The sequence below is a fragment of the Macrotis lagotis genome, chromosome X, assembly GCF_037893015.1.
Source record: "Macrotis lagotis isolate mMagLag1 chromosome X, bilby.v1.9.chrom.fasta, whole genome shotgun sequence".
NCBI classification, from domain to species: domain Eukaryota; kingdom Metazoa; phylum Chordata; class Mammalia; order Peramelemorphia; family Peramelidae; genus Macrotis; species Macrotis lagotis.
The window spans coordinates 585,720,581-585,743,449 of record NC_133666.1 but is presented as its reverse complement, the minus strand read 5'-3'; the positions used below and the strand labels follow the sequence as shown (position 1 = coordinate 585,743,449).

General features: G+C 38.4%; 2 protein-coding genes across 2 annotated transcripts in view; one reads left to right on the top strand and one right to left on the bottom strand.

Moving 5' to 3' along the window:
• The window catches only part of DERL1 (derlin 1), a 41,775-nt gene that overhangs the window by 6,202 nt on the left and 12,704 nt on the right, over window positions 1-22,869 (top strand). The window contains exon 2 of the mRNA XM_074201563.1: window positions 20,453-20,564. Coding sequence (XP_074057664.1) covers window positions 20,453-20,564 — 112 coding nt within the window. The remainder of the gene's footprint in view (window positions 1-20,452; window positions 20,565-22,869) is intronic.
• On the bottom strand, window positions 2,862-4,241 carry LOC141496918 (putative E3 ubiquitin-protein ligase TRIML1). Its single transcript, XM_074199496.1, has one exon. The coding sequence runs from the start codon at window positions 4,239-4,241 to the stop codon at window positions 2,862-2,864; it is 1,380 nt and encodes a 459-aa protein (XP_074055597.1).

The following is a 22,869-nucleotide window of genomic DNA, read 5'->3' as shown; positions in this document are numbered from 1 at the left end:
TATTTATTTTTCCAACTACATGTGACATTAGTTTTTACCAATTTTTTTTGCAAGGTTTTTAAGTTTTACATTTTTCTTCTTTCCCTCCCCTTTCCCCCAGATAGAAAGCAATCTATTATAGGCTCTACATTTATAACCATGCTAAACAATAGATTCATATTGATCATGTCATGAAAGAATCAAATCCAAATGGAAGAAAGAAGGCATTAGTAAAAATGACAATACATAAAAGAACTTTTAAAAATTGAAAATAAGATTAGATCTTCATTTAAACTCCACAATTCCTTCTCTGGATATGGATAGTATTTTCCAACATAAGTCTTTTAAAATTGTTTTTGATTATTGTACTGTTGGGATGAACAAGTCCATCAGAGTTGATTGATACCCCATGTTGTTAGTGTGTATAATGTTCTTCAGTTTCTACTTATTTCACTCATCCTCAATTCATGGAAGTCTTTCCAACTTTTATGAAATCCCATCCCTTATGATTTCTTGTAGAACAATAGTGTGTGTGTGTGTGTGTGTGTGTGTGTACCCCCACAATTTGTTCAGCCATTCCCCAATTTTTGTACATCCCCTCAAATTCCAATTCTTTGCCACTACAAAAAGAACTGTATATAACTGTATTTAATAAAGATATTTTGATGATAATCTCCAAAGAATTTAATTTTCTCTTTCCGTATTTCTACCTCTACTATATTCACACCATAATTAAATGGAATTCTAATGTTAGTTTTTGAAATGTTCTTGAGTAGTATTTTTGGGTTTTTGTTTATTTTCTTTTAAATGAATGGGAGAGAATTGATCTTCAAAATTTATAGACTTATTTTAGGACATGTGAAAAAAATTTACTCAATAGAAGTGCAGCTCAGTACCCTTGGTGGTTTTTCAGGATTTTATTTCTTATTCTGCTATCATGATATTCTTTCTATTGATGATATTTATTCCCTTGGCTTCAACTATCACCTCTGTAAATGACTGTCATATCACTTAATAAACATTTATTTAGTGCCTATTATGTGGCTAGCCCTGTGCTAAGTGCTGGATAAAAGGAGGTAAAAAACAGGCCCTGCCCACACAGAAGCTTATAGACTAATAGGAGAGACAACAAGCAAACAAATATATACAAATCAATTATTTACAGAATAGATAAGATATGAAGAAGAGAGAGAAGACACTGGAATTAAAAAAGGGATTTCAAAAAGCATCTTGTAGAAGATGACATTTTAGGGGTGACTAGGTGGCCCAGTGGATAAAGCACCGGCCCTGGAGTCAGGAGTACCTGGGTTCAAATCCGGTCTCAGACACTTAATAATTACCTAGCTGTGTGGCCTTGGGCAAGCCACTTAACCCCATTTGCCTTGCAAAAACCTAACCCCCCCCAAAAAAAACAGAAGATGACATTTTAGTTGGAACTTCAAAGGAACCAGAGAAGCCATGAGGCAGAGATCATGGGGGGTAGCATCTAGACATAGGGGACAGCCAGAGACAAGCCTGTAGCCTAGAGATTGGAGTGTCTTGTTCTTGGGATAGCCAGGAACTCAGTGTCACTGAATCAAAAGGTACATGGTAGGACCAAAGTATAAGAAGACTGAAAAGGTAGAAGGGAGTTAGGTTATAGAAGACTTTGTATTTGATCCTGGAGGTAATAGGGAATCTAGAGTTTATGGAGAATGTGGTCTGACTTATGAATTTGAAAAATAGCTTGGTGACTAAATGGAGGACGAATTGGAATGGAAGAGACTTCAGGCCCATATACCAACCAGCAGACTGGGATATAATATTCAAGAAATATTGCCAAGGTGAAATTGAGAGACTGTGGAAATATGTTGGTTATGGGAATGTGAGATATCCAGTCAGGAGTCAAAGATGACACCTAGATTGCCAGTCTGAGGAGATAAAAGGATGGTGTTATCCTAAATAGAAATAGGGTAGGAACTTTGGGGGAAATATAATGAATTCAGTTTTAGACAAGATCTCTGAGATGTCTGAAAGGCAGTTGGAAATTAGATTTTGGAGGTCAGTAGAGAGATTAGAGCAGGAAAGGTAGATTTGAAAATTGCCAGCACAGATAGTAATTAAATCCATGGGAGCTGATGAGAATACGAAATGAAGTACTATGAAAGGAGAAGAGAAGAGGACCCGGGAGAGAACCCTGATGAGGGGCACCTACAGTTGGAGGGTATGATGTGGATGAAGCAGAAAAATCTACCTCACACTAAACTCATCCCACAGTGCTGTTCTCTTTCCACCATCCTCTATCAATATATCTTAACATCTCGAGTCATTTGTATATCACTGTCCTTTGTCTTGTGATTCAGGTTCAGATTGGACCTTGGAATTATTTTTGACTTATCCATCTGTTCCTACTTCGAGTTACTAAAACCTGTTGAACTTTTGTTCCCAATTCCCATTAATTTGCTTCTATTTCTTCCTTTCTGTGCACCATCCACAGATCTTTGTTATTCTCAACTGGGTGATTAAGCTATCTCCAGGTAGTTCTCAAAGTTTCCAGTTTTCCTTTTTCTAGTCTACATTGCACTCTTGTTGCCATACTTCCCTAAAGCAACCTTTGAACATGTCTTGTCACTGTCAAATTCAGAAACCTTCTTAGCTGCTCTGCACAACCATGAAAGGGAAGTGCTATTGTGTTTTTTTTATAAACAATTTTGTTTTTATTATACATTTCAACAAGCATTTAATAAACCTCAACAACAATCTAAGCACCAGAAAGACAATGAAATGAAAATTCTTGGTATAACATACATTCAATTATTTTCATGTAACAGAGTAGGCATAATTGGGTTAACAGTGCCTGAAATCCATCTGGCCAAAAAGGAAAGTAAACCTTGATCACTCAATTAGGTACAGATTGTGAGAGAGCAATCCTTTGTCTTAGACAGACAGAAGAAGGGCAGGACTTGCTCTGAGAATGAAGTGGCATGAAAAGCATAAATTAGATATCTCTTTTTCACATGATAAAATGATATCTCTCCCTGTTCATAGTCGAGGAAAATGCCCACCTTTAAATCAAGCACACTGGCCTGGCGGTATTTTGTATCCGAATAAAGATTGTGCTGGGCCTGGGCAAAAAGATAGTAGGAATTATTTACCTGTTTATTACTAAGCACAAAGAAGTCTTGAAAGTCTTTTGATTTGCTACAGAAGCCAACACACCAGGCAGTGTTATTTGGTACCTCTACCTCCCAGTAATATTTCCCTGAAGTAAAGGACTGAGTCCCAAGTACTTGGGCAAATTCTATTAGTTCCCGACTATTGTTGGGCATTTCCTCCTGGTCACCTCCATATCTCACACTCTTCAGATCCTCAGTTATGATGAGACCATGATCTGCTGTTGTGCAATCCAGAGTAATGTCCACTTTCAAATAGAAAATCCGTTCCATAAGTCCGGGGATGCGCCGGATAGGGATGTATGTATTGACGGGCTCAGTATCTTTTTGGAGCACAAGTTCGTTCTTCAATACTCCTTTCACATCCTGGAGCAAATCCAAATCTGGTTTCTTACATTCTTTCTCCAACTCAGTGATTTTCTCCCTTAATTCTTGACTCTGTTCAGTCAATTCACTGATTCTCCTATTTTGTCTCTCTAAAGTACTTCTCCCCTCTGTTTGAAGATTTGATAGATAGGCATCCTTTCCTTCATGTAGGAGTTGTATGAGTTTATGGAATTCAGACAAAATGTTCTTCTTTTGAATGTCTATTTCCATCCCTAACAATGAAAATTTTGTGGTCTCATTCTTCAACTGCCGAGCAACAACCTCACTTTTCCTCCATAAAGAACTCACAGTTTCTTGGAGCTTCCCCCTGAAGTTCTCAGCAGCCTCATCTGTGCAGCAGAGGCTGTGAGTCTCATGCTCCTGAGATTGAGAACAGGACACACAGATGAGGCTCTGGTCATCCTCACAGAACAGCTTCTTCACTTTCTGATGAACCTCACACTTGCCATGCCCTTCAGGGTTCCGGAGACCACTGGGTCTGAGTTTTTTGAGAATGTCAGCCAGTTTCCCAAGTCTCTCATTGGCTTTGTATTCCCTCTGCTGGGAGACACTCCTGCATTCTGGACAGAGAAGAGTAGAGGCTTCCTGCCAGCTTCTGAGGAGGCAAGAATGGCAAAAACTGTGGCCACACTGAATGGACACTGGTTTTCTGAAGAAATCCATGCAGATGGGACAGGTGACCTCTTTCTGGAGGTCTTCCACTGACTCTGGAGAAGAGGCCATTTTGCCTTGTTCCTTCTGAGATGTTTACTTTGGTCTCAGAGTTCTGCCTTTCCCTCTGCTTGCAGTACACACAGTGAATCTGAGTCTTGCCTTATCTCAGCAGCCCTCATATATCTCCCCAGAAGCTTGAAAACCTGAAACCCTCCCTTCCTTCCACATGTGAATGCTTCTGGTGGTCAGGCTCTGAGCTCTGCCTGCATATCTGCTTGTAGGGCTCACAGAGAATCTGAGACGTGGCTTATGCCAGCAGCCCTTTTATAGTTCCCTGGAAACCTGAAATCTCTCCTTCTCCCAAGGTGTGAATTCTGCTGCTTCTTCAAGGTGTAAACTCTGTTGGTTTTCACCACTTGGCTTTCTTCAGAATCATAGCTCTGCTTTTTCCTCTCCTTACAGTGTACGTACAGAATCTTAATCTTCCCTCACCCCACTTAGTCCTATTATAAATCCCTGGGACCCTGAAGCCCTTCCTACATTTAAGGTGTGAATTCCATTCATTTTTCACCACTTGTTTTCTTTTTTCTTTTTTTTCTGATTGTCTTTTATTTATTTTTATTCTCATTTTGTACAAATGTTTTTTTACATTAATAAAATGTTCTTGTTTACAAGTAAACAAAATACCCCTCCTCCCCCATGAATATAGATAGATTTTTTGGGCAAAAAAAAGTAAAGGGGAGAGAAAAAAATTAAAATAAAAAAAATAATAATAGTAATAATTGTAGGTATGGCCAGGTGGCTCAATGGACGAAGCACCAGCCCTGGAGCCACGAGCACCCGAGACCATATCTAGCCTCTTAAACCCAACAATCACCCAGCTGTGTGACATGCAAGCCACCCGATCCCCACTGACCTGCAAAAACCAAAAAAAGAAAGAAAAAAAGACCCAAAATAAAATAAAATAGTAATAATAGTAGGGGTGGCTGGGTGGCAGACAGAGCATTGGCCCTTGAGCCAGGAGCACCTGGGTCCAAATCCGGCCCCAGACACCCAAAGATCACCCAGCTATGTGGCCCCAGGCAGGCCATCCAGCCCCACTTGCCCTGCACCCTTCCCCAAATAATAATAACAAAAAATGTGCTTGAGTCTTTGTTCCAACACCAACAACTCTGTCATGGGTGGATCTCATTCTTTATGATAAGTCCATCACAAAAGTTATTTCCATATTTTTCCACTGTTGCCATTGCTGATCACAACTCCCTCCTTTCCTATTTCTCCACTACCATGTACTCTATTTTCTCTCTCCTTTCACTATGACTCTGCTGTAGGGTCGCTGAGTGCCGCAGCAGACAGATCCCTGGTCCTGGGGCCAAGAAGCCCCGAGACCCCATACCACCCCTTAGGCCCAGAATCCACCTGGCCCTGTGGTCCTGGGCAGGCCTTCCATTCCCAGCCCCTTGCAAGAAGTAAGAAAGAAAATGTATTATATCTGACCACTCTCCCCCCATGGTCCATCCTCTCCTCCTTTATTCACATCCCCACCCCTTCCCCCTGCTCCCCACTCCTTCTTACTCCAGATGTCTATACCCCATTGAGTATATTTACTGTTTCCTCTCCTAGACATCTCTGATGAGAGCAAAGTTTCCCTCATTCCCCCTTGCCTCCCCCCTTCCATATCATTGCAATAGCTCATTGTAATAAAAAAAATCTTATGTGAAATATCTTGGACTGGAAATTCCCTCTTTCCTTTTTCTTTCTCCCATTACATTTCCCTTTTTTCTATTGACTCCATTTTTACACCATATTTTATCTTCGAATTCAGCTTTCTCCTGTGCTTCAACTATAAAAGCTCTCTCTACCTGCTCTATTAACTGAGAAGGTTCATATGAGTATTATCAGTGTCATTTTTCTATGCAGGAATACATGCAGTTCATCATTAAGTCCCTCATATTTCCCCCCTCTCCTCCAATCTCCATGCTTCACCTGAGTCCTGTATCTGAAGATCAAACCTTCTGTTCAGCTCTGGCCATTCCAAAAGGAACCTTTGAAATTCCTCTGGTTCATTGAAAGTCCATCTTTTTCCCTGGAAGAGGACATTCAGCCTTGCTGGGTAGTTCATTCTTGGCTGCATTCTAAGCTCTTTTGCCTTCCGGTATATTGTATTCCAAGCCCTACGAGCTTCCAGTGTAGCTGCTGCTAAGTCCTGTGTGATCCTGACTGCAGCTCCACGATATTTGAACTCTGTCCTTCTGGCTGCTTGTAATATTTTCTCTTTGACTTGGGAGTTCTGGAACTTGGCTATAATATTCTTAGGGGTTGGTTTTTTGGGATCTCTTTCTCTGGGGGATTGGTGGATTCTCTCCATTTCTATTTTGCCCTCTGCTTCTAGAATATCAGGGCAATTTTCCTGTAGTAATTCTTTGAAAATGATGTCAAGGCTCTTTTCCTGATCATGACTTTCAGGCATTCCAATAATTTTTAAATGATCTTTCCTAAGTCTGTTTTTCATATCAGTTGTTTTTTCAATGAGATATTTCACATTTTCTTCTAATTTTTCATTTTTTTTGTTTTGAAGTATTGATTCCTGATTTCTGTTAAATTCATCAATCTCCCTGAATTCTATTCTTTGTCTGAAGGATTTGTTCTCCTCAGAGAGTTTTCTTATCTCCTTTTCCATCTGGCCAATTTTGCTTTTTAAAGCATTCTTCTCCTCAATAACTTTTTGAACTGTTTATCCATTTGACCTAAGCTGGTTTTTAGCATGCTATTTTCTTCAGCATTTTTTTGGATTTCCTTGACTAAGCTGCTGACTTCATTTTCATGTTTTTCCTGCATCTCTCTCCTTTCTTTTCCCAGTTTTTCTTCCAACTCCCTCATTTGATTTTCAAAGTCTTTTTTGAGCTCTGTCATAGCCTGAGCCCAATTTCTGTTTTTCTTGGAGTCTTTAGATGCAGGAGCTTGTGCTTCCTCATCTTCAGACTGAGTATTTTGGTCCTTCTTGGGCTCATTTGCAAAATATTTCTCAATAGTCTTCTTTTTGTTTCTCTGCTTGCTCATTTTCCCAGCCTGGTCCTGGTTTGGGGTGTTTCTTGAGCTTTTGGGACACTCCCACAAGGTCCTCATTGTGTGAGGCTCTGTCCTCTCTCCTGGTCTGTGAATGATCATAAGCACCTCCCTCCTCCATGGGGCTGAGGTGGGGGGGGCTGCTGATCTTCTTGGGGGTGGGGGGCCTAGACTGCGATCAGTATCTGAATGTGGTCAGAGCCCCAGAGTCCTGTTCCAGGGGTAGAGGACAGAGCTCTGCAGTCTCTCTTCACTCCCCTCCCTCAGCTCAATGGGCTCATGCCCTGGGGGCTCCTGCTTACAGGCTCCGCCTGCTTCTGTTTCCTGGATCAGGGCTGGGGAAAGACTATGCTGCTGGCTGTGTGCCCTGAGGGCTGGGCTCTGGCAGAGGTCCCCTGCTGTTCCCCCACTTTGTGCCCGGTGCTCCTCGGGGTGCAGCTCAGGAGACTCCCTTCTGTGAGCTGCGGCTCCCAGCGCCCTGGGGTTGCCTCCGGGAGGCTGAGGTTCTTTGGCTCTGGTGGGCCACCCCTCTGGCAGGCCGCCTCTCCGATCCCGGGGAGCAGAGCCTTTCTGCTCTTTTCCAGGTTACCTTGAGTAGGAGAACTGCCTCACTGGGTCCCTCTGTGGTTTCTGTCTCTCGAAAGTTTAGTTAAGAGTCCTTAGCTGATGAATTTTATCAGAGAGCTCCTAAGACTTTATCCCTTCTTGTCACCATCTTGGCTCCGCCTCCACCACTTGTTTTCTTGGGAAGTGCCATTGTTAACCCAATTTTACAGATAAAGCGAGCGCAGATTTAAACTCAGAAAGATAAGTCTTCCTGACTCTAGGTTAGATACTCTTGTCTACTGCACTATCTACTTGACCCCATTTCCCTACTGAATAAAGTTCAGATTCTGACTGCTAGTCAAGGCTCTCCATAAGCAGATTCTAATCTACCTTTCTAGCCTTATTCCCTACTATCCCCTACAAAACCTTTGTATTTCTGTATTCTGTTCTCATTTCTAGGCTTTTGTTTTCTGCTCTCTCACCTCTGTGATGGCTCCTTGTCAAATCATCCTCATCCTTCTGATGTTTGCTCAAATGTCAGTTTTTTCATGAAATCTTCCTTGATCCTTCTAACAAGTTGGGATCACACCCTCCTTCAGACTACCATGGCATAGTGGTTGAATGCTTGTGGACCAACACTTTGTATTTCTTTTGAAACTCAACTCTTTTCTGCCTGACAAGAGGCTTGGATTGGGAATCAGGGCCAAGTTTGAACCCCTGCTCTGTATATGTGACTTGGCTCCCTCTTGTGTCTGGAAGCAATTCACACAACTTCAGGGTAGGAGTTGGAAGAACAGGAAGAGATCTTGGAGGCCATGGGGTTCTAAGCCTGAGGTCTCCATGGGTGGTAGATTTCTGATTAAGTTGGTTGGGGAAAGAAAAATACATTTTAATTTTCATCAACCCTTGGTTTCCTTGGTTTCCTTTGTAAGTCTATGTATTTTATTTTTTGCTTTTTTGAAATGTAAATTTTAAGCACATTTATTAAACCCCTCTTATTTTTTCAGATTAAGCTCAGTCCTTTACAAATATTATTTCTCTAGGTGCTATTCTTATTTTGAAGGTTGAGAGAATGAAGGTAAATGTAAACTAAATTATTTGCATAGAACCACTTGGTTAATAAGTATCTTAGGGTGAATTTAAACTAAGGTCTCTTTGATTCCATCTCCACCAAGCCATTGTTCTGAGGGTCCATAGGCTTCCCCAGATTGCCAAAGGGGCTCATGACACAAATAAAAGGTTTAACCCGGATCTAGGCCCCCCAATTTTTTCACCTGTAAAATGAAAGGACTGGATCTTTAAGGCCCTTGTGAAATTGTTAGTTGTACCTTGGACAAGCAGTATCACCTGCATAATAAAGGTAATACTTTATCTACCTCCCAGGTTTGTAATGAGGGAAAAACTTTATAGTTTGAAGCTATATGACAGTGCATGTGACCTTAATATTTAAAGATATTAGAAGAGAAGCAGTTCACATAAATCTGGGCTATGATGGAATCTACATGCATGGTGGCAGTAATTTCTATGGTTAGGACAATTAAAAATTAGAGGCAGTGGTGACAGATTTGCTATAAAATGGGGATTATAACAATGCCTCCCTCCCAAGACATTTGAAATATTTGTAAAGTACTAAGCACACTGTCTGGCCCATAGTAGGCACTAGATAATGTTGTTATTATGAATGTAAATTAAATATCTAGATGATTTTGGTGTTCAGTGTGAATTGTCCACATTTGTTGGAGCTGAAATTATATAACTGCCAGAATTGACATTTAGTAGGGAAACTGATCTTTCCTAACTTTTTGTTAGTAGGAACACTTCCTGCTTTACAGTTGACGTCTTGATTTCAGATAATCCTTCTGTTCCCTTTCCCTGATGACCTTCACAATGAGCAGTTACTTAATGATGATTTCTGGTAGTGCTCTCATTTAGGTGACAGCCTCCTCTCTTGAAGGAGAAAAGAGTTGGGCTAATACTTCTTTATTTTTATTCTACAGAACCCTAGCTTCTGAAATGTTTCAAGAAGTACTAAATGAAAGGGAGAAAAGCAGAAAGTTTTAAGTTAGTTAAGGCTACTAGAAAATACTTTGTCTTTCTGTGAATAAATAGGATACTACAGTAGAGATTTGTTTTTAAAAGTTAGGTTGATGATCATTATTATTTAACATCACTAGAACCTCTTCTATTGACATTTGGGTGCTTAAGCAAAAGCAAAATATATCTGAAGCATTGGGCACCTTGTTGGATTCTTCTAGTCCCTCATCCCTGAGCTGAGAAGAGGGAGATTCACTTCTCTGAAGTCATGATTGGTCATTGGAATGAACAGAGTTCTGGGTTTTTTCTTTTATCATTTATCATTTTTATTATGAACTTCCCAAATACTAACATTTCACTACATAAAGAACAGAAAAAGGATTATATATGAAAGTGAATTTCTATTTTGTGTAGCTAAGCTAAATATAGTTAAATTTGACTACTAACAAAATTACCCTACTTGTCTGTGTGTGTGACCTTTTGAACATTCTTCTGCTCTTTCTTGGGTCATTTTATAAATACTTCATTAATGAGTTTTCCTCCCTTTTTCTAATGATTTTCTAATGATTTATTCCTTTACATTATTTTAGCCATTGTGTAAATTGTTCTTTGCATTCTGCTTGTGTTATTCTGTATCAGTTCCTACAAGTTTTTTCAAGTTTTCCCTAAATCTTCATATTTAATTTTTCTTTTGGCATGATTACATTAATAGTTGACAGTTTGTTCAGCTCTTCCCCAATCAGTGAATTACCTCATTTTTCCCTTATTCTTTGTTATTGTAGAAAATAAAATTTGTTATTGTACATGTTAAGAACATTTCTCACTCTCTCACCTCTTTGGAATATTTGCCTATGGAGTGGTATTGTTAGCTCAAAGGGCAAGCATGTGTAGATCAATGATTTTTGAAGAATGGTTACATTCATTGACAACTTCACTAGCAGTCAGAATCTGAGTTCATTCAAGTTCTTCCCACAGTTCCCTCCATTCCCATGGTTGACTAGTTTTGTTTTGTTGTCTTGTTCATTCACCTTGGTATGAGGGGATTCTCAATTGGGTACATGATGTACTAGGTAGTCTCTGAGGGCCCTTCCAACTCTAGGATTCTATGAAATCACACTCTTTGTATTCTTCTCTGCTGCTATTTAAAGCAAAACTCCATGTGGCCTACACTGAAGCGGAATAATTATGTTTGGGGTTTTTATAACCTTTCATTTTTTCATATCTTATTTCAGTATTTTTTACAATGATGTGATAAGGGGGGCGGCTAGGTGGTGCAGTGGATAGAGCACCGGCCATGGAGTCAGGAGTTCAAATTCAGCCTCAGACGCTTAATAATTACCTAGCTGTGTGGCCTTTAGCAAGCCACTTTAACCCCATTAGCCTTGCAAAAACCTAAAAAAAAACAAAAACAAAAAAACCCAATGATGTGATAAGGGATTTTTATCCCCAGTTAGCAAATAAGAAAATAAAGCATAAGTTACGTGTCCAAGGTTATTAGGTAGCTCATAGTCTTGGGACTTTTTAGGACAACTAGGTGGTACAATGAATATACTTCCAGATCTGGAATCAAGAAGACTCCCTGAGTTCAAATCTGCCTCAGATACCTCCAGGTTATGTTACCCTGGGTAAGTCACTTAATTCTTTTTGCCTCAGCTTCCTCATCTGTAAAATGATTTGGAGTAGAAAGTGGCAAATCCCTGCAGTATCTTTTCTGAGAAAACTCCAAATGGGGTCACAGATGGGATTTAACATGATTGAAAAATGAACTGAACAATAATGTCAGGATTTAAGAATATAGATTGTACTCTTCCTCTTAGATCATATTACTTCTGTCTAGTTGATTTGGTTTCAAACTGATATACACTGATTGACATTTGTAGTCTGCTGATGTGTTTAGAAGGGTATTCCCTTCCCTCAGAATTCTGGAGATAAAATGAAAACTTCAACCATCATTATTTATTTGAAGAGGTGATTTTATATATATATATATATATATATATATATATATATATATATATATATATATAAGCTGTCAGATTTGAAAGGAAGGATGTTTAACTGAACTTCAGTAGTAATATACTTTTATAGCATCCTATCTTTCTAGGACACTCAAATGTTTGTGCTAGTTTAATGTTTCACATGAAGAATTAAAATGTGGTTGAAATTACTTGCTACTGGGTCTATACCCTGAAGAGATGATGAAAAAAGGGTCAGACATCACTTGTACGAAAATATTCATAGCAGTTTGTGGTGGCAAAGAATTGGAAATCAAGTAAATGGTCCTTCAATTGGGGAATGGCTTAACAAACTGGTATAATAATGTATGTCATAGAATATCATTCTATCAGAAACCAATAGGGTTGAGAATTCAGGGAAGCCTGCAAGGATTTGCATGAATTGATGCTGAGGGAGATGAGCAGAACCAGAAAAACACTGTACACCCTAACAGCAACATGGGGGTGATGATCAACCTTGATGGACTTGCTCATTCCATTGGTGCAACAATCAGGGACAATTTGGGGCTGTCTGCAATGGAGAATACCATCTGTATCCAGAAAAAGAACTGTGGAGTTTGAAGAAAGACCAAGGACTATTACCTTTAATTTAGGGGAACAAACCATATCTTATTGTTTGATCTTGTTATTATCTCTTATACTTTATGGAAACAATGTAAAGACTGGCAAATTGCCTTCTATGGGGGGTAGGGGGAGGGAAGTAAGATTAGGGCAAAACTTGTTAACCTCAAAATAAATAAAATCTTCAAAATAAATAAAAAGTTAAAAAAAGAAATTACTTGTGGTTGTTTCTAAGTTGTTTCAGTTGTGTCTGACTCTCTGAGACCCTCATTTGGGGTTTCCTTGGCAAATTTACCAGAGTTGCTTGCTATTTCCTCCTGCTCATTTTACAGATGAGGAAGCTGAGGCAAAGAGGCTTGCCCAGAGAGAGTCCTTTCATTAGTAAGTAAGAGATTTGAATTTAGGAAAATGAATTTTCTTGACTATGCTATTCTACCTAGCTCCTTTGAAGTCACTTAGATGCCAATAAAGGCCAACTTCTTGGGTAAACTTAATTAAGGGGAAAAAGGATTTTTAGTTTTTTAATGTCAACAACTCTGAGTTCTAAACAGCAGGAATTTACTGTTTTACTAAAAATAATATTGTGTTATCTACTTGCATTTGTAAAACATGAGAAGGAATCATGGTAGTTTCTTGAATGAATAAAGCATTACTTAAATGCTTACTATATGCAAAGCTCTGCAAATCCAAATAGAAAAGTGAGACAAGAAATTTGTCTCAAGGAGCTCCCAGTCTAATAATAGCATATATGGAGGGACTTGACTGCAAGGGACAAAGGTGGTAATGCCTCTTCTTGTCATTTCTACTCATTTCTTTTCCAGTTTCTTGGGATGCCACATAAGTGACAGTGTAGGGGAAGGAACACTGAACTAAGAAGGCAGTAAGACTTTGGATGTTTAGTACTGAATTTTAGGTCCATTATCTGTCAAGTGACTGAGGTAGATTGGAAAACTACATTTAAGCTTTAAAATTCTATTTCTGTTCAATAAGAAAAGGAAACATTGCATAAGTATTGTAAGGATAACTTCAGCCAACATGTTATTATAATCTAATGTTGTGAGATTATCCTAGGAAGTACAATTAAAAGTTAGGCTTTGTTTTCTAAGAGAAATAATAATCCAGAAAGCAACATGGAAGAGAAGCAGCAGGACACCTCTTCTGAGTTATTGTCCATGGACTATGTTGAACGGTTATAAAACAAAACAGAACTAGTAATGAAATAATAATGTAATAACAAATACATTGTTATCCTCCTAGTTTCTTATCAGTAAACTCTAGAAGATTCTTATTAACTCCAGGATCAAATTAAAAAAAAATCTGCTGTTCGACATTTAAACCTTGCCTTTCCAGTCTTAGTCCTTTATTATTGTTCTTTTTACTTTCTTTGCCAATGTCTGGAAGATACTGGTGTTGTGAGATTTATTTAACAAGCTAAATAATAATGGGTGATACAGCATTTGAAAGAGGTAATGACAATGTGTTTTGAAGAAAACCATGACATCGTGTAAGTAATGTCATGACAAGCCCATGATTTGAATTTGAGTGAGGGGTACGGTGTTAAGTCACCAGTCTCACTTTCTCCTCCAGAGCCATCTGGATCCAGTGGCCAGATACATGCCAGGATGACTGGAGATGGCCCTGGATTTGAGGCAGTCAGGGTTAAGTGACTTGCCCAAGGTTGCACAGCTAGTAAGTGTCTGAGGCTGAATTTGAGCTCCAGTCCTCCTGACTCCTGAGGCCAGTGCTCTATCCACTGCATCACCCAGCTGCCCACCTAGACGTGAGACTGTTTAGAGTACCCTCACTCTTTACATCCACCTCTTAGAATGCCTAGATTCCTTCAGGACTTAGCTCCTTCTGCAGGTGACTTTTTCTTTTCTGTTTTTTTAAATAAAGCAAAGACTGCTATTAGGTATAAAATTCAAACCAATGAGATTCCTATAAGATTTTTATCTAGATTGAATACATTATTTTTACATTTTCTAGTTTGAATGTAATTTGAAGCACAGAGGTGAGTCTCAAAAATTATTCCTTCAAGTAGTAAAAATCAGTGTTCTTCAGTTTCTTGAAAACACACTAATTTATTTTTTTAGCATGCAATTTTTTTCCAATACATGATACCCTGCAAAATGTTCTTTATAATAGAATTTCATGTTGGATCAAACAACAATTATTTTAAAATTCCCCTCCCATTTTGCTCCCCCCCCCAACAGAAGGCAGTCTGGTAGTCTCTCCATTATTTCCATATACATTGATAAAAATTGAATGTGATGAGAGGAAAAACCATATCCTAAAGGAAAAAATAAAATATAAGAGATAGCAAAATTACATAATAAGATAACTTAAAAAAATTAAAGGTAATAGTCTTTGGTCTTTGTTTAAACTCCATAATTCTTTCTTTGGATACAGATGGTGTTCTCCATCACAGTTACCCTAAAATTGTCCCTGATTGTTGCACTGATGAAATGAGCAAATCCTTTGATCATCAGCCCCACGTTACTGTTATGGTGTACAATGTTCTTCTGGTTCTGCTCATCTCACCCAGCACTAGTTCATGCAGATTTTTCCAGGCTTCTCTGACTTCCCATCCCTCCTGGTTTCTAATAGAATCAATAATGTTCCATAATGTACATATACCACAATTTGGCCATTCCCCAGTTGATGGACATTCACTCAATTTCCAACTCTTTGCCATCACAAACAGAGCTGCCATGAATATTTTTGTGCAAGTGATCTTTTTCATGATCTCTAGGATATAGACCCAGTAGTGGTATTGCTGGATCAAAGAGTATGCACATTTTCATTGCCCCTTGGATGTAATTCCAAATTGCTCTCCAGAAAGGTTGGATGAGTTCACAGCTCGCTCCACCAATTAGTGTCCCAGATTTTCCACATCCCCTCCATCATTGATCATTGTACCCTCTGGTCACATTGACCAGTCTGAGAGGTGTGAGGTGGTACCTCAGAGATGCTTTAATTTGCATTTCTCAAATCAGTAGTGATTTAGAGCAGTTTTTCATATGACTATGGAGTGCTTTGATTTCCTCATCTGTAAATTGCCTCTGCATATCCTTTGACCATTTGTCAATTGGGGAATGGTTTGTTTTTATAAATTTGATTCAGTTCTCTATAGATATTTGAGAAATGATTCCTTTGTCAGAAAAAACTAGTTGTAAATATTGCTTCCCAATTTGCTACATTTCTTTTGCTCTTGGTTACAGTGGTTTTGTTTGTGCAAAAGCTTTTTTTTTAATTAAAGATATTATTTGAGTTTTACAGTTTTCCCCCAATCTTGCTTCCCTCCCCCCACCCCCAACCCACAGATAGCACTCCGTCAGTCTTTACTTTGTTTCGAGTCAGTCTTTACTTTGTTTCCATGTTGTACCTCGATCCAAATTGGGTGTGATGAGAGAGAAATCATATCCTTAAAGAGAACAGAATTCTCAGAGGTAACCAGATCAAACCATAAGACTTCTGGGTTTTTTTTCCCCCCGAATTAAAGGGAATAGTCCTTGTACTTTGTTCAAACTCCACAGCTCCTTATCTGGATACAGATGGCACTCTCCTTTGCAGACAGCCCAAAATTGCTCCCGATTATTGCGCTGATGGAATGAGCCAGTCCTTCAAGGTTGGACATCACTCCCATGTTGCTGTTAGGGAGGGTGTACAAGTGTTTTTCTGGTTCTTCTCATCTCACTCAGCATCAGTTCATGCAAATCCCTCCAGGTTTCCATGAAATCCCGTCCCTCCTGGTTTCTAATAGAACAATAGTGTTCCATGACATACATATACCACAGTTTGCTAAACCATTCCCCAATTGAAGGACATTTACTAGATTTCCAATTCTTTGCCACTACAAACAGGGCTGCTATAAATATTTTGTACAAGTAATGTTTTTACCCTTTTTCCTCATCTCTTCAGGGTATAGACCCAGTAGTGGTATTGCTGGGTGAAAGGGTATGCACATTTTTGTTGCCCTTTGGGCATAGTTCCAAATAGCTCTCCAGAAGGGTTGGATGAGTTCACAGCTCCACCAACAGTGTAATAGTGTCCCAGATTTCCCACATCTCTTCCAACAATGATCATTATCCTTCCTGGTCATACTGGCCAATCTGAGAGGTGTGAGGTGGTACCTCAGCGAAGCTTTAATTTGTATTTCTCAAATAATTAATGATTTAGAGCATTTTTTCATATGGCTGTGGATTGTGCAAAAGCTTTTTAATTTAATGTAATCAAAATTATCTAGTTTGTTTTTAATCATGTTCTCCATCTCTTCTTGGTTATAAATTGCTTCCCTTACTTAGATCTGACCGATAAACTATTCCTTGATCTCCTAGTTTGCCTATAGTATTGTCTTTTATGTCTAAATCCTGTACCCATTTTTAATCTTATCTTGGTATAGGGTGTGAGAGGTTAGTCTAATCCAAATTTCTGTCATACTAACTTGCAGTTTTTATTGAAGAGAGTTTTTATCCCAGAACCTGGACTCTTTGGGTTTATCAAATAGCAAATTACTATAATCATTTCTTGCCATCTCTTTTGTACCTAGTCTTTTCCACCACTCTATTTCTTAGCCAATACCAGACAGTTTTGATGACTGATGCTTTATAATATAATTTTAGGTTGGTAGGGTTAAGCCACCTCCTTTTGCACTTTTTTTTCATTAAGTCCCTGGAAATTCTTGACTTTTCATTTCTCCATATGAATTTATTTAGTTTCTTCTAGTTCATTAAAGTAATTTTTTGGAATTTTGGTTGGTAGGGCACTAAATAAGTAATTTAATTTAGATAAAATTGGTATTTTTATTATATTAGGTCGGCCTATCCACGAGCAGTTGATATTTGCCCTTCTATTTGTTTGAGAAGTGTTTTGTAGTTCATAGAGTTGCTGAGTATGCCTTGTCAGGTAGACTCCCAAGTATTTTATATTGTCTGACATTATTTTGAATGGAATGTCTCTATCTAGTTTTTGTTGCTGTATCTTGCTAGTAATATATAGAAATGCTGAGAATTTATGAGGGTTATTTTATATCTGCCACTTTGCTAAAGTTGCTAATTGCAGTTGACTTTTTCTGACCTCTCTAACCCAGGGTTTTTCTGAATATGTGTGGATGAACTCTGAAACCCTAGAAGCTCCTTGAGCATATTTCATTTTTCCCTTTGTATTTCTTGTATCTCACACAACTTAATAAATGCTTAGATTTGATTATTAAGAAGTGTCCCCTTACATTTTGAGCTCTACCACAGGAGAATAGGCTGCCTCAGTGGGTAATGAATTCCCTCTCATTGGAGGATCTTCAAAGACTACTTGGTGGATATGTTGTAGAGGGAATTCTTATTAAGCTACAGGCTGACTTGATTATTTTCTGACTGAGGCCCCTTTCAAGTTGTATACTCTGTGTTTCTGTAGTCAGATATTATAACCTGGAGAAGAGGATTTTGTTGGGAGCCCTCCACCCAGTATGTTCCTGGCAATTTAGAGACGGCCAGAAGTGGTATCAGCTGATAGAAGGTATTTAGTATTTTCCATCCTTCCAGTATGGAAGCAAAATCGGGTTACCTCACTGTGCTTATTGGACCTCTAGTTTCCCAAGGTTAATTGGTATTGAAGGATGCCAGCTAAGTTATTGTTTGTCCACCTTAAGAAAGGCAACCAGGGTGTTTGTAGGGGACTTAAAGCTGAAGCTTTTATACTAGGATATTTAATTGAGAGCCAGTTCAGAATGGTAAGGTATTTTTTTTACCTGAAGTTAGGAAGATTTAGGTTAGAATTTGGCATTGAACATTTGCTACTCAGTGTTTACTGATGAATCATTTTGTAGATGAGTAAAATGATGAGACTTTTGATTAAGAGCTTGTCATCTTCCAGGCACTGTGTTAGGTCCTAGGGATTCAGAAAGAGGCAAGAGATAGTCCCTGCTGCCCTCCAGGAGTTCAGAGCATACAAATAAATATATGCAAAGGAAACTTTATGAAAGAGGAAATAATTAACAGAGGGAAGGCATTGGAATTAGAAGGGGTTAGGGAGGGCTTCCCATATCCCTTAGAAGTTGGAATTTTAGTTGGGCTTTAAAGAAGCAAGGGAGGTGAGGAGGCAGAGCACTGCAGATGGGGAGCAGCCAGAGAGAATGTTTGGAGCCAAAAAAGACCAGTGTCACTGGATCAAGGAGTATCAAGGGGATAGAGTATAAGAAGAAAGGTAGGAAGGGTCTAGGTTATGAAGGGCTTGATGCTAAGCAGAGTATTTTGTAAAATAACAACCCAGGATTCTTGCAAGGTCCTGTAGTTGGAATGAGAACACTTTGCATCCTTTAATGAGGATCCATTGCAGGACAAGGCTGGTGCCAACAGCTGAAGTAACATTTCTGATAGTGTATATTAAAGTTGCTGCAGTTACAAAGTAGTTGGATCTTGGGATTGAACTTGTAGTCCATCGTAAGGTGAGCCACCACCTGTCCCAGCCTCTTGTCTCTTGGTGCTCTCTCAGTACTTTTAGCTCAGGTTTCTTTGGGACTTGAACCATTTACTTTGAAAAAATTAAGAGTGGTTAAATCAGCGAGTCACCTGGATTGCAAGCTAGGAGGAAGACCCTGGTTCTATGTTTTTGGTTTTCGGAACTGGGGCCATGATTAAAGAGGGATGGCTGGAAACATTCATATTGGACTGCTAGAGATGGAATTCTTGGACTGATACAAGATGGACCAGAGTGAAAGCATTTACCAAGAATGTTTTCATTAATCAAGATCTGAAGACAGAGATTCAAAGATGATCGGATTACTGTCTTAGTTCCAACCACAAATGATTCCAACTAGCATTCCGGCAGCATTATTCCCATGACCTGCTGGGAAACCAAAATCTGGGTTCTGGGAGGGAGGATGGAGTATACTGATGATTAGTCCATCTAAAAACACGTTTGTCTCCAATTTGTTGCCAGAAAAAATCACATAATGGTACTTTGCTCAGCATTGCTGGGACACCATGGTGCCTTGCCAATGTGGGATGAAAACCATATCCACAAAGCCAAGGATTCCCACAGCATCCAAACCTTCACCAGAAGTCCTGTTTCCTATTAAATCAGACCATGGGGTGAAAAAGTTCTGGAAAAGGCAATGAGAAAGATTTCTTTGCACAACACTCCCCTCACTGTAGTAGACATAATGTGCAAGTTACGCTATCATGTATATGATGACATTATCCTCTTCAAACACAGGATAACTAGTATTATTTGAGGGGGAGAGGAGGGGTAGGGAGTGGCAGTTTAGGTGCTGTAGTAGGATAGAATGCTAATTTCAGAGGCCAAAGTATCCAAATTTAAATCTTGTTACAGATATTTGGTAGCTGTGCTACATGTCTAAAGACACCTAACCTCTCTTAGCCCTCAGTTTCCTTATTTGTAAATATTGGTAATAGTAGTGTCCTATCAAATAAGTAATGTTTGTAAAGTGCTTTGCAAATCTGAAAGCTCTATATTGAAGCTTATTATTTTTATTGTTGTCATCATCATCACCATCACCATCACCATCTCCATCATTATGCTTGGAGAAAGGCTGCCCAGGGAGTTCCTCTTTCTACTCCCAAGTGGTTTGGAGGTTGGACCTATAGGATCCTAGGAAAAACCTGAATGTTGGCAAGATCCGACTTAGAATAGCTGGTATTTATATTGCATTTAACAATTTATAAAAAGCACTTGAAAATGTTATTTTCATGTGATCTTCATCACAGCCTTGAAAGTAGATCCTATTATTATTCACACATTGGAGTTAAGTAAACTGAGGCTGAAAGTTTAAGTGCCCTGTTCAAGCTCACACGGCTTGTACATTTTTGAGTTAGAATTTGAACTCAGGTCTTTCTGACTATAAGTCCAGTGTCAGTGCAGTGCCCTAGCCCCTGTGCCACAAAGCTGACTTAATGATTTCTTTCAACTCTTGAGTTTTTTTGCTTAGTGTAGTATAATTATTGGGGGGGTGCTTTGCTAGGGCTAATTTTGGATTTATTTTCTTTTATTTTAGAATGAGCTAAACTTATTAATGTTCATGAATTTTTGTTTTGATTTGGACAGATATGGAGACCAATCACTGCAACCTTTTTTTTCCCAGTTGGCCCAGGAACCGGATTTCTTTACTTGGTGAATTTATATTTCTTATATCAGTATTCTACACGACTAGAAACAGGTAAACACACACACACACACAAACACATACATATATATATTTTTTTTACAATGACTTCTATTTGGATTTGGGCTTTCAGTGTGACCTTTGTATAATTACATCTGTTCAAATGTTTTCTTATTTTATGGGATATTGAGGGCAGTTATAAGAGACACCTAAAGTATGCCTATATTTGAGACCAGCCACTTGTTTAAATGTTGACTTTCATTTGAAATTGGGTATGTTCACTTACTTTTACAATTTTTTTGGTCAAGGGTGAGATGAATGAAGTGTCTTGGGTAATTAAAGTCCGATATAGTCCTAAAGAGAAAGAAGCTATTTAAAGAGAAACTTAGTTCAGTTTAACTACATACTTGGGACTATAATCCTATCAGATCTATGGTTTGGATTATAGGTACAATGGAACAACCTTCAGCTAAAATGTTCTTTTCACTAAATTGTAATTTATTCCCTGCAGTTGTCTTGTATGCTCTTGTGAATTGCTGCTTATATTAAGAGATGGTATATGTGAAAATAATTTGACTGTTAAGTCTAAATGGTTTTGATGAACTTGACTGATTTCACAATCTTTATATCCTTAAAGTAAATTTACTGACTATTAGTCCAGAATATAGATTGAGGGTCCTGAACTGACTATGATGCTAATAACTTATGCTGCTGAAAATTGGGAGTTACATCTTTGTTGTTAGGGAAATATTAGACTTACTTAACATTTTAAACTTGGAAAAAATATTGCACTTGTCTTAAGATGATAATATCATTTCTCAATACAAAATTATTACAAAAGCATAGATAGAAAATACAAGTATCTTATTCTACATATATGTATATTCTTTCATAGATTTTACTTTTGGAAAGAGCTTCTAACTCTTCCAGATTTTTATTTTACATATGAGGAAACTTCAGAGAGAGATTTGGTAACTTGCCCAAGGTTGCACAGCTACTTGATGGCAGAAGGTCTCTTGGATATCAGTGTTAAACTAGAAATTGCAGTCATCTGACATTCCAACCCTCTGGTATATATATACTTTTTTGAACATTGTTTCCCTTAATGAAATCGACTTTTTGGGTGACTTTTAAGGCCTTTTCCAACTCTGAATCTGTACTTTGGATATTAATACTTAAATAATATCTAGGTAAGTTATCAGTTATCAAATTTTAATGCTGGGCTGGCTTTGCCTAATGTGCTTGGCTTGTTTGAGGCCTCCTCTACTTAGCCAGCCAGTATTTGCTCAGGAAATGCAAGCTGATTTTTAATTTTAATAGAAACTATATCTAATTAGCTATGTCTATGGAAAAAAGTAATATGCATTTCAAGGTCAAATGTGTTTTTTTCTAACTATCCCTCCATTTGTATGGATAATTGAAAGCTAATCCACAAATGTCATTGAGCAAACATGAATCCCCACCAAATCGTAAGAATTTTGGGGGTAGAAGAGCTTAGAGATCATTTTGTCTCTTAACTTTTGAGATGAAGAAATTGGAATCCAGATAATGTAATGGTTTATTGAAGGTCACACAGCTTTTTTAGAGCAGTCAGGACTAGAACTCAGGCTTTCTATCTTCCAGCTCAGTTTTCTATCCATGATACTGTTTAGATTCAATAAATTGAACTTCATGGAATTTTTATTAGCCCTATGTGTTGCTGCCTGAAAATTTACCAACCTGATCAAATTTTTAAGGTATACTGTGTCTGTGGGTGCTTACTTATTTATGAAGCTTCTGATTTGAATGGGAAATTGCAATTTGAGTCCTGATAATTTGCAGGTTTTACTTCACTCAGGTAACTAAAGTGTTAGTTTATTCAGTTTTTGTGATTATAGTGTCTTAACGTACTCTGATTCTGAAGTTATTATTGAAAAAATTATAAGAGTGAAAGCCATGAAGGTATAAAACCTTCATTCAGAATTCTCTTTGGAATTTCACTCAGATTCATCACTGTGAGATCTTAAACCTTAACCCCTTCTCAGTGTTGTGGTCTGAAATTCCCCATGCTGTAATGTGAGGGGAAACCTGAACTTAGGGGAGGTTGATGCTTGTAGTTTAATAATGTTCTGCTACGAGTCCAGATTTCCTTCTGGTTTTCCTTTCAGCCTCCTTAAAAATTTCTTGTAACCAAGAATACTCTAGTTTGATTCCTGACTCAGACATTTGCTAGCTGTGACCCTGAGGAAGTCATTTAGCTACACGGAACCTCAGTTAACTCACCTGTAAAAATGGTTGCTTAATAGCAACACCTATCCTTACAGGGGTGTTCTAAAAATCTAATGTGATAACATACAGAAAGAGCTTAAACCTTAAAATG